This window comes from Mus caroli, chromosome 5, assembly GCF_900094665.2.
Source record: "Mus caroli chromosome 5, CAROLI_EIJ_v1.1, whole genome shotgun sequence".
Lineage (NCBI taxonomy): Eukaryota > Metazoa > Chordata > Mammalia > Rodentia > Muridae > Mus > Mus caroli.
Window position 1 is genome coordinate 5,293,599 of NC_034574.1, and position 11,823 is coordinate 5,305,421.

Below are 11,823 nucleotides of genomic sequence, written 5' to 3' on the forward strand. Positions count from 1 at the left end.
CATTCCAGTGGAGGAACACTTAAATACCAAGACTTGCTAGAAAGTCAATTATATAGACTATAATAGGTTGTAGACCTATTAGAAAATAAAGGTTGTAGACCTTTATTTTCTAGCCTTTCAAAAAATACTTTGTTAATACAAATTATCAATTCATGTCCTAGAAACTAAAATTATTTTTTCCTTTTTAATTTACTTATTATTTTCTTTATCTACATTTCAAATTTTACCCCCTTTCCTCATTTCCCCTCTGAAAACCTCCTACCCCATCCCCTCTTCTCCTGCTCACTAACCCACCCAACTCCTGCTTCCCTGTCATGCCATTCTCCTACACTGGGGCATCAAGTCTTCACAAGGCCAAGGGCCTCTCTTCTCATTGATGTCCAACAAGGCCATCCTCTGCTACATATACAGATGGAGCCATGGGTCCCTCCATGTATACTCTTTGGTTGGTGGTTTGGTCCCTGGGAGCTCTGGGGGTACTGGTTAGATCATATTATTGTTCCTTCTACGGAGCTGCAAACCCCTTCAGCTCCATGGGTCCTTTCTCTCGTTCATCCATTGGGGACGCTGTGCTCAGTCCAATGGATGGCTGTGAGCTTCCACCACTGTATTTGTCAGGCACTGGCAGAGCCTCTCAGGGGAGAAACTAAAGTTATTTGTGACAGGCATAAATTCATAATTAAAAATCACAGTATGTTTATTTTTAAAAATATGAGGATGTGAGCTAGCTTAGCCGTTAAAGTGTGTGACCTGACTTTGATTTCCAGAGCCCACACAGTGGAAGGGCAGAACCCCAACCCCCACAACTCGTCCTCTGACCTCCATACTTGTGCCATGGCAAGTTCATGCATCCATACACAAACAGCCTATCACTAATAAATGTAAAGTATGAATACATAATAGATTTTACTAATAAGATCCCTTATTATGCTGTATGTGCATTTTAATCAAGATTTTTTTGTTTTTAAATCAGTTTATTATTCTGCCCTAACTAGAGTTAACTATCTGCTGGTTTATCTTTTCTCTTCTGATATTAATAAATTTTTTACACTTTAATATTTCTAAACTTGAGCTTTTTCTTTTTCTATCCCCAGCAGGCTTACCCCATACCTACTCTCTCTGTCTACAGTTGTTCAGACACAAGCCTCCATGACTCCTCAGTTTGTTTAATGCTGCATCAGCATCCTAGCTAGATTCAGTTCCTCCATCCACACCCCAATCCAGAGATCCTGGATCCTTCAGGGGAAAGTCTATATACAGTCTTTACAGATGCCAGAGGCCATGCATGGGAAACCTCCCCAACCCACATCACAGAGGTCATCTTTAGGACACTGTGGGAAACTGCATTGAAGTTGAGGAGGAAAGGCTCAGGGGAATCCCAGTATGACAAATGAGCCTTCCTTCAGGGTGTAAAGCGTTTTAACTTCTGCGTGAGCAGATCAAGTTTGTGTTTTAAGGCCCTTTTCAGGCATGGTGTCTTTCTCCTCTTTGGTTCTTTTCTTCATTTTCCTTCCTTCATTTTGGTTTCTGCTCATATGCTGCCTTGAAAGGACTCCCTGTCTCTTTTCTACTCTGTACAACACCTTTGCCAACATCCTAGCCTTCTCACCCTGCTCTTTCCCTCCTTCCCCCCCACCATCACATCATTACTGTCTGATCTGGTGTGTGCTCACTTCCCTGTGCCTTCTGGCTATAGAAGGAAGTCTTGAAGACACCAGCAACTTTGTTGTCAGTGTTCCCTGTTCAACACCTAGAGTCATGCTTTAAACATAGTTGAGATGAAGACAGAGGATATCATCTGCTTTTGTTTGTGTTTTAAGTTCCCTTCCTGTCTGAAAGCTAAATGCAGAGGATGTGAGTGCTAAACAAAAGTGTCTCTGCCACCTTCCTACTGGAGCTAAGGGCTCATGACTAGGACTTTAAGATAACAAATCCTTTTGTGCCACAGGATGTGAGCTGGTTTGATGACCCTAAAAACACCACCGGAGCACTGACCACTAGGCTCGCCAACGATGCTGCTCAAGTGAAAGGGGTATGTGCTTCCTTTTCTGTGGCTGTTCATATCTATTCTGTTTTAGGCTTAGCATACAACTGACTTCCTGATAACTTGTGTTAATGGTCACTATTTTGAAGACACTGTAACTAGCTGTCTGTGTTAATTATTTTTCTATTGCTGTGGTAAAACACCATGACCAAAAGCAACTTATAAAAGGAAGAGGTAATTTGGATTTAAGGTTCCAGAGGGAAAAGAGTAAACCATGACAGAGAGGTGTGGCAGTAGGAACAGGAACCTGAGACATCACATCTTCAACAGCAGGCACAATGCAGAGAAAGAGTACTGGAAGCGGGAGGAGGCTTTAAACTCTCAAGGCCCACTCCAGTGACATACTTCCTCCAGCAAGGCTGTACCTCCCGAGACCTCTCAGAACAGTGTCACCAGCTGGGACCAATGGCCCAAATGCCTGAGCCTTTGGGGGACATTTCCCATTCACACAACCACATTCTACTCCACAAACATATTGAATTCTCTACAGCAAATATGTTAAAATTCAAAGATTGTATATCATATAACATATAGATAGTTATAAATTTCCTTGTGTTTGCTATGCCAGCCATAACATGAGGAAGACTGATATGAAAGAAGAGTTACTCGGGAAATGATGTGTCCTTGGCGTGGCCACCAGAATCACCCTGTTTTCCATGTTAAGTTAATATTTATAATTGATATTAGGAGAAAAAAGGATACCGTAGTTGTTACCTAAAACTTAATGGACATCACAGTTCAGTAAGAAACAAAGAAAATGTTCTTAAAATTACACTGGAGAGAATGAAAAGCACTTTAAAACTGTAGCTCAGGCAGAAAGACACATTGCTAAACTATAAACCGAAAATATGCTGTTACCTGAATCCCCAGTTGATATAGACAGTCGAATTATTAGACTTTGACTCTTTAGATGAAGTGATGGTTTCTTCTTCAGCCTTCTTTATGGCAAAAGTCTACAACATGATGCTGAACTTGAATGGCACATGGTCTCTTCTGTGTGATTCTGTCTTGAGTTCTGCCTTCCTTATGCTTCAGTCTTCCTAAAAGGTGGTAATGTACATCCTTCACTGTTTAGTAAATGGGACCTGTGATAAGTATAGTTACAGATTTGAATGTACACAGAACTGTGAAACTGCAGCATAATTCCTATGAGTTCCTCTTTCATGTGGTTCTCTGCTTAAAGCAAGCATATAACAAGACCCATGATACAGATGCGAGCATATAAAACAGAAGAGAGCAAAATGGACACTGAATAAAGTCATTTTTAACCTACTCAGACAGACAATTGTTTTGCTCTTTTAAAATCTACACAACAGGACATATTGTCAAAAGGTAACTGGGTGGGGGTTGGAGGGAGGTGCTAGGACCAAAGGTTGCCTTGTTTATGGAAGCAAAGTTCCTATTATGTGATATAAGCAAGAGGACTGAAGTATGCCTCGACAGGAGTGTTCTAATCAGAACAAGTATAAAGGACCTGAGGCTAGGCCATGCATATATCTCATAGCAAAGAGGATAAAAACACTAGATGAAGTGATGAAAGGATGTCATATTTTGTGATCAGCATCACATTAGGAATTGGATAGGAACTCATTGATAGGTTTTTAAAATGGGAGTTATGGGGCTCTTATGTGAATAACAGCTGAGGAGTAAAGTTGAGGTAGGAAATCTATTACAATAGTCTAGGAGAGGCCTCCTAGAGGGGTCACACTGAAAGCAGCAACAAAACACACTGATCTGGGTATACTTTAAAAGTATAGTCCATGGATTTGATGATGATTTAGATAGTGGATTTGAGAGGTAAGATTGTTGAGTATAATGTTTGGCCTATACAAATTGAAAAAAATGCAATGGAGTACTACTCAGCTATTAAAAAGAATGAATTTATGAAATTCCTAGCCAAATGGATGGACCTGGAGGGCATCATCTTGAGTGAAGTAACACAATCACAAAAGAACTCACACAATATGTATTCACTGATAAGTGGATATTAGCCCAAAACTTAGGATACCCAAGATTTAAGATACAATTTGCTAAACGCATGAAACTCAAGAAGAATGAAGACCAAAGTGTGGACACTGTGCACCTTCTTAGAATTGGGAACAAAACACCCAGGGAAGGAGTTACAGAGACAAAGTTCGTAGCGGTGATGAAAGGATGGACCATTTAGAGACTGCTGTATCCAGGGATCCATCCCATAATCAACTTCTAAACGCTGACACCATTGCATACACTAGCAAGATTTTGCTGAAAGGACCCAAATATAACTGTCTCTTGTGAGACGATGCTGGGGCCTAGCAAACACAGGAGTGGATGTTCACAGTCAGCTATTGGATGTATCACAGGGCTCCCAATGGAGAAGCTAGAGAAAGTACCCAAGGAGCTAAAGGGATCTGCAACCCTATTGTTGGAACAACATGATGTACTAACCAGAACCCCGGAGCTCTTGTCTCTAGCTGCATATGTATCGAAAGATGGCCTAGTCGGCCATCAATGGAAAGAGAGGCCCATTGGACTTGCAAACTTTATATGCCCCAATATAGGGGAATGCCAGGGCCAAAAGAATGGGAATGGGTGGGTAGGGAAGTGGGGGGCGCTATGGGGGACTTTTGGGATAGCATTGGAAACGTAATTGAGGAAAATATGTAATAAAAATATTAAAAAAATAAATAAATAAAAAAAAGTTAAAAAAAAAAAAAGAAAAAGAAAAAAATGGAGTTGTTCTTTAATGAAATTGTAATCCTATTGTAGGATGAGGCTTGGAGAAGAATCGAGAGGTCTGTGTGTGACTTAATTAGTCGTGATACTCACATTAGATGACCAGCTGGACACGTGATAATAGAGAGAACTAGGGGTTCGAGATATAGAAGAGTGGTGTCCTGGAAGTAAAACTGAGTGTTCTAAGAGAAGAGATAGTTGAACAAGTGCCCTGTGCACTAATGGTTGTCCCATGGACTGTCAAATGTGGTGGGAAAGAAAGCCTGATGGGTGTGGTCTTCAGAGACAGGGGAAAAGAGAAAGTCCAGAGATGAAGACATCATTGAAAGACTTTTTGAAAAATAGAAAAGAGCCAAACATCAAGGAATTTATCATCTCTAGAACTATCTTAATGATATTTTGTGGTCCAAAACAAGACCTCCATATGTCTAAAAGCTTACAAGCCAGGGCCCTGGCTCTGCTGTATCCATAGGAGGTGTGTTGAGTGCTTCTGTCCCTCAGTGGCTTCTGTGTAGGATTGTAGGTGCTGACAAAAGGACCATCCCTGTGAGGCAGCATCCCTCTAAGCTACTTACTCTCACTTTCACACAAAATGTGCATACAGAGAGCTGGCTTTTCACACTCCTGTACCCTTCAACCTATGCTAGGCGCCCAGTTTAGCAGAGTCACTTCATTGTAAGTTTGGTAATTACACCAAAAGCAACAGCTACACTGTAGTATTTGTCCTATCGCTTTCAGCCCTGTTTCAGTTCCCTACTTATACTCAACGTGTTTAAAGGGTTCTGGGAGGTATAGTGCTTTCTCTTACTAAGCCCCAGTCTACCAATTATGTTAGATATTTATTAAATTATGTGGGAAGCTTCGGTGGTGCTAGGATTCAGAATGGAGAAGACACTTTGGTTAGTAATCAATAAATCCTCTCAGCTTTCGAGTTGGGAGAGATTTGTCAGAAGTGACAGAGATGGTAACTGTCCAGCCTGGAGTACACATTGTAATCTTTAATGAGACCAGGCAGTCTTGCTCAAGTGAAAAAAATAGGACTGGTAAAGGATATGTTATCTTCTATTTCTGTGCTATTTGCAGAGAACTTGGGTCTGGAGGCCAGGATAGGGATGCTAGATTGTATGAGGTACCAGAGTAACCAAGTAATGATGTGGTCCTCTCTGCGTGGTGTGCTACACTGACTAGATTAACTGCTGGTTTCGAGTTAGGAATCATTGCAAAGGAGTGAGAGCAATGTGTCATGAATCCTTCAGAATTTTATCCAAAGCCTCTGCCTACTGTAAACCATATTCCAAAACTTTTGAATCTGCATTTTCCCAAGAAAATAAGTGTTTCAAATAGGCCCAGGTATATTGACACCTATCTTCCTTAAATTGTAAGCAGTTTCCTGGCTAGATGCCCACCATCCTAGATTCATATAACTGTCTGACCCTCACACTCTGATTTGCTTCGGTGCATGGTGTTTTGGTGTTGAAAGATTATGGAAAGACAAACTTGCACTTTGGGTTATTATTCTACACTTGGAAAGTGTGGGAAATCTTTGTTTTAGAAACCAAAAGCTTTGTGTAAGGGCATCTTTCCTTTTACTTCATAGGTGAGAAGCTTTTCGTGAAAATTAGTTCTTATTCTTAAATATATACTTAAACATAGTTTAGACTATAAACCATGTCTCTTCTTTTTCAGGCTACAGGGTCTAGGCTTGCTGTGATTTCCCAGAACATAGCAAATCTTGGGACAGGAATCATCATATCCCTAATCTACGGCTGGCAACTGACACTTTTACTCTTAGCAATTGTACCCATCATCGCGATAGCAGGAGTGGTTGAGATGAAAATGTTGTCTGGACAAGCACTGAAAGATAAGAAGGAACTAGAAGGTTCTGGAAAGGTGAGTTAAACTAACTATGACTGCTCACTAAGTAAAAGAACAGTCTTTCCAGTTATGCTTTCTTACTTTCTGTTACTATGTTCTGGCAATGCTGGTGTGTGTGTGTGTGTGTGTGTGTGTGTGTGTGTTCCTTTGGGTGCACACGTATGTATGTGCAAGTGCACATGCGTGCTGTGTGGAGGTCAGAATCCACCCTGGGCAATATTTCTCAGGTATGGTCCAGTATTCCTCTTGAGATATGGTTGTTCCCGGTTTGAGATATGATCTCTCCGCCCATCCCTGTACCTTTAGAACTAGGCTCACAGGCACATGCCACCAAGCATAGCTGAGATGGTTTTCCCTGACTACTAGAGGTCAAACTTGGGTCCTTGTGCTTGCAAGGCAAATCCTTTACCAACAGAGTCATCTCCTCAATCTACAGGAATTTTGTTTGGTTTTGTTTATTTGTTTGTTTGTTTGTTTGTTTTTTCGAGACAAATATAGCCTTGACTGTCCTGAAACTGACTCTGTAAACCAGGCTGGCCTTGAACTGAGAGATACTCCTCCTGCCTCTGCCTCTCTTGTGCTGGGATTAAAGTCATGTGCCACCACTGCCTGGCTACTATAATAATATTTTAATAGCCACCATTTGGGCAACATTTATTATGCTTATCTCAAGATTAGAATTTGAAATGGAAACATAACCTTAGTTTCAAATATCGACACCTGCTTCTCAGGGCTTTGTTTCAGGCCACTGCCGTCAGAATCCTCTCTTCTCATCCAGCCCTCTTCTTTTCTCTTTTCCTCTTTCCTCCCCCTGTTTTAATAATGGTTTCTGTGCTTCAATGAAACACTCATGAACAAAGCAATTTGGGGAGGAAAGGGTTTGTGTCACTCAGTGAAGACCGGGAAGGACCCCAGAGGCAGGAGCTGATGCAGAGACCACAGATGGTGCAACTTGCTGGCTTGCTTTCTATGGTTTGCTCAGTCAGCCTGCTTTCTTGTAGAACTACCAGCCCAGATGTGGCCCCACCCACAATGGGCTGGGCTCTCCCCTATCGGTCACTAATTAAGTAAATGCCCTACAGGCTTGTCTGCAGCTGTATCTTATGGAAGCATTTTCTTTATCGTGGCTCTCTCTGCTCTAATGACTCTAGTTTACACCAAATCAACATAAAACTAGCCAGTACACTCTCCCTACCTGCTGTTCTCCCTGTTTTCCTTTTTTATTTTTTCAAGCAAGCTTAAAGCCACCCTTGGATTCAGGAAAGTGGGCCCATTTTATTATGAATAATTGGGGAGATTCAAAGTGGAAAAAAATCCCAAGTGTATTTGTCTTCTCCAGTTTGGATTACATCATCTGGTTAGTCTGGATTACTCTGGTGCCTTGTGCCATTTTACATCACTACTCCAGCCCCCTGGAGCTCTGCAAACAGCACACACCCTTTACTTCCTCTCCTTTTCCCCTTCATTATCTGCCCTTCCTCCCACATCTCCCCTCCATCCCCCATCCCCCCCCCCCCCCCCCCCCCCCCGTCACTATGTTCTGCATGCCCAGCTACTTATTTATTTATTTATTTAGCCACCGCTCAACATTGTGTGGCATTTACTTGGTTTCCTGGAAAGTGTTTTACTCGTTACACTAACTCTGTCAGGAATGCTCTGTTATTATTTCATGCTTCAGGTGAGGCTGAGGGACACCGGCTATGCCTCACTACCATAAAGCCCACCACTGCTGGAGCCAGGATGCAAACTGAGGCCTTGGTCCTCCAGTTAGCTAGGAATCCAAGCTCTGTCACAGTGGAACATCAGTTATCAGAATGATAGAAATGAGAGGTTAGAATAGGGCTGCTCATTGACATTCCAGGTACCAAGAAACAGCAGGGATCCCAGCAGGTGAGAGGGCTGTGATTTCCTGAAGACCAGGTGTCTGCGAGCCAGGCATCCCAATATGTGAAGGTTGAGGACCATTTCAAAGACACTAAAGACACTTTGCCTCTGTGTGTTCTTTGACGCGTGGCTCTATTTTCCTCTGTACTTTCAGAGAAATGCTTTGAGTGGCATTAGTGTTTCCCAGCCAAGGTCTGTGGAGTTGAACCTCTGGTGAGGAGGTCCTAGGAAACAGTCATTGGGAACTAGCTAACTCTGGGGTCTGGCCCCAACCAAGGAGTACATACCATGCCATACTTTGCAATATGCTTTGGGTTTGGGGAGCTTGAGCATATGTGAGGTCCTGCTCATTTCCTTTCTTTGTGGTGTGATGTCAGAGCATGCAGATAAAGTCTACTGTGCTTAATTATGGTCCAGGCTTGACAGTGTTCTATTACATTTTTACAGGTTAATGAGCAGTTTTGTATAATATATGTATTTATCTTTTTACTATTAAATTCTAATCAAACCTTAGTTTATTTGGGACATAAGGAGAGACATACAAGTTTATTTGTCAGAAACATATTTTCTTTTCTTTAGAACAACTTGACACACACAGGCCCTTCCAAGGAAGTGGTGTTATTTGCTCTTCTTTGAATTGAAGACTTCCTTCTTGCTAGTGATGACTGAGTCTTTATTGAAGTTGTGAGGGTGTGACTGCTACTTAATGCATTTCCTAATTGCCTCATTGTGCATCAGGATGAGGGGACTGCACTGTGGAATGACTGTTGTCCACAGCACATGCGAGCTCAGTGCCCCAAGCTCTTGCTTGTATTAGGCTGCACATGCTCTGAACCCTGCACAAGCAAGGCACTCCCTTCCTTAGAAAACGAGGAATAGGAAATATTTCTTGAAAACGTCACACTAGAATTGATAGGTAGAGCTATTTGTTTACTTGTTTGTTGTTCAGTGTATGTTGTATACACGTTTGTACTCACTCACCGTAGTATGCATGCCTATGTGCATGCCAGTTGAAGCCACAGGATGACGTCTGGCAGTTTGCCCTATCACTCTCCTCCTTGTCTTTGATACAAAGTTCGTCTTTATCTTTAACTGGACCTCCTTTGTCATTTTTGCTAAGCTGATTGGCCAGTGAACTCCTGGGGTCACCCCGTGTTGTCCCCCAGTAGGGCTGCAGGCATGGATGACCATGTCTGCCTTTTTTATGTGTGGGATGGCAATTCAAGCTCAGGTACGTATGCCTATAACGCAAGCACTGAGCTGTGTCCCTAGGTCTGGCTATCATTTTTATAATATTCTTACTGATTTAGACAATTTCTTCTGTTTGTTGAACGTGTTATAATTAAAAATGTTTCTAATGTGTATAAATGACATTGTCTTTGGGGAGTTTCATTAAAGGTGACAATTTCCTCCAACTTCTTACCATCCACACTTTGCAAAAGTCAGTGCATATTATTTTTGAAATGTGCAGAGTTTATAAAATATTTTTTCCTAATTACTTTCTTGGTGGCTCTACATCAGAGAAAACTAGTTTTCGTTTTTAAAATAAGTGTCTAAAGAAATGTGTTCATTTTTTTCTTCTAGTAGGTTTTTTTTTTTTGTACTGGTCTTAAAACTGACTTAATTTACTATGAAATATTTATTGTTATCGTTGAAGTAAGTTAATTTCTGTAAAATTCAGTGAGGCCTAAATGAGATTCTACAAATATGGCCTTTAAGTAGCAAATTGCACTAGGTTACTAGAATGAGTCTTTAATGGAATCTTTTTTTTTTTTTTTAAATCAGTGAAGCTACCACAAAGAGACACAGTATATTAACCAGTATCTTAGCTTTTGTTTTTAGAGACATATAATTTTAAAAGGACTTTAGAGACATTCTGGTCCATATTCCCGCTTTCAACTAACAAAAAGGCATGGTGTTTAAGTTCCATGGCTGGTACAGGCAGAAATCCTTTTGTGTGCCCTAAATGTTCTTGATGCTCTCTGCATCCCTTTACAAATGATGCAACAGGTAGTGATGGAATATTGCCTAACTAAATTAGCTTGGTGGCAGGGAGTTCACAACTAAATATCTAAAAAGCTCTTGAAAGAAATTGATATATCATGTTCATTAAAAGATAATACAATCGATGTGGTGCATGATTTTAATCCCAGCACTAAGGCAGAGGCAGAGGCAGAGGTGAGAGAGACAGAGGGGCAGAGAGGCAGAGGAGCAGAGAGGAAGAGAGGCAGAGGCAGGCAAATCTCTGAGCTTGAGGCCAGCCTGGGATACAGAGTGAGTTCCAGGACAACCAGAGCTACACAGAGAAACCCTGTCTTAGAAAATAAGACAAAACCAAAACAAAACAAAAGACAATGTATTCATTAAGAGGCAATTTATTCCCCTTGACCTCTTAGTCTCATTATTAAGAATGTTTTCTAAGAAAATCATTCACTATGAGTAAATGTTTATGTATAAAGCTATATTTATTAAAATGTTATTTGTAGTAAAAGAATTGAAGCCTTTGTTAGTAATACCTACCTGGCCACAACGTTAAGTAGTCATTAAAAACTCCTTATTAATATATCCTAAATGAGTTTGAAAAATACTGTTGAAATTGGTTAGGCAAAACATATAATTTAGTCTCTGTTTTAAGATGTGTATGTTTAGAAAAATATATAAACTACTTTGTAAAATACACTTGTATATAATTATTGATCATCTTCATTACTCTTTGAGCATCTTTCAAACTTTATTGAGTTATCATGAATGACAATTACACAGAGAATAAGGGATAAGTATAATGAAAGTTACTGTCTTAGTCAGGGTTTCTATTCCTGCACAAAGATCATGACCATGAAGCAAGTTGGGGAGGAAAGGGTTTACTCGGCTTACACTTCCATACTGCTGTTCATCACCAAGGAAGTCAGGACTGGAACTCAAGCAGGTCAGGAAGCAGGAGCTGATGCAGAAGCCATGGAGGGATGTTCTTTACTGGCTTGCTTCTCCTGACTTGCTCAGCCTGCTCTCTTATAGAACCAAGACTACCAGGCCAGAGATGGTCCCACCCACAAGGGGCCTTTCCCCCTTGATCACTAATTGAGAAAATGCCGTACAGCTGGATCTCGTGGAGGCATTTCCCCAACTGAAACTCCTTCCTCTGTGATAACTCCAGTCTGTGTCAAGTTGACACACAAAACGAGCCAGTACAATTACTGTTGAAAGACCCACAGCGTGAGGACTCCCTCACGTTCTGACTCAGGAGAGGCGACACCCCAAAATCACCCACAAGAAACGATCTTGCTGCAACTGCAAGAGGATTTTTA

General features: G+C 41.2%; 1 protein-coding gene across 1 annotated transcript in view; it reads left to right on the plus strand.

Annotated features, from left to right (window-relative positions):
* Window positions 1-11,823, plus strand: part of Abcb1 (ATP binding cassette subfamily B member 1) — a 158,361-nt gene that overhangs the window by 133,786 nt on the left and 12,752 nt on the right. The window contains exons 21-22 of the mRNA XM_021163577.2: window positions 1,949-2,032; window positions 6,446-6,649. Coding sequence (XP_021019236.1) covers window positions 1,949-2,032; window positions 6,446-6,649 — 288 coding nt within the window. The remainder of the gene's footprint in view (window positions 1-1,948; window positions 2,033-6,445; window positions 6,650-11,823) is intronic.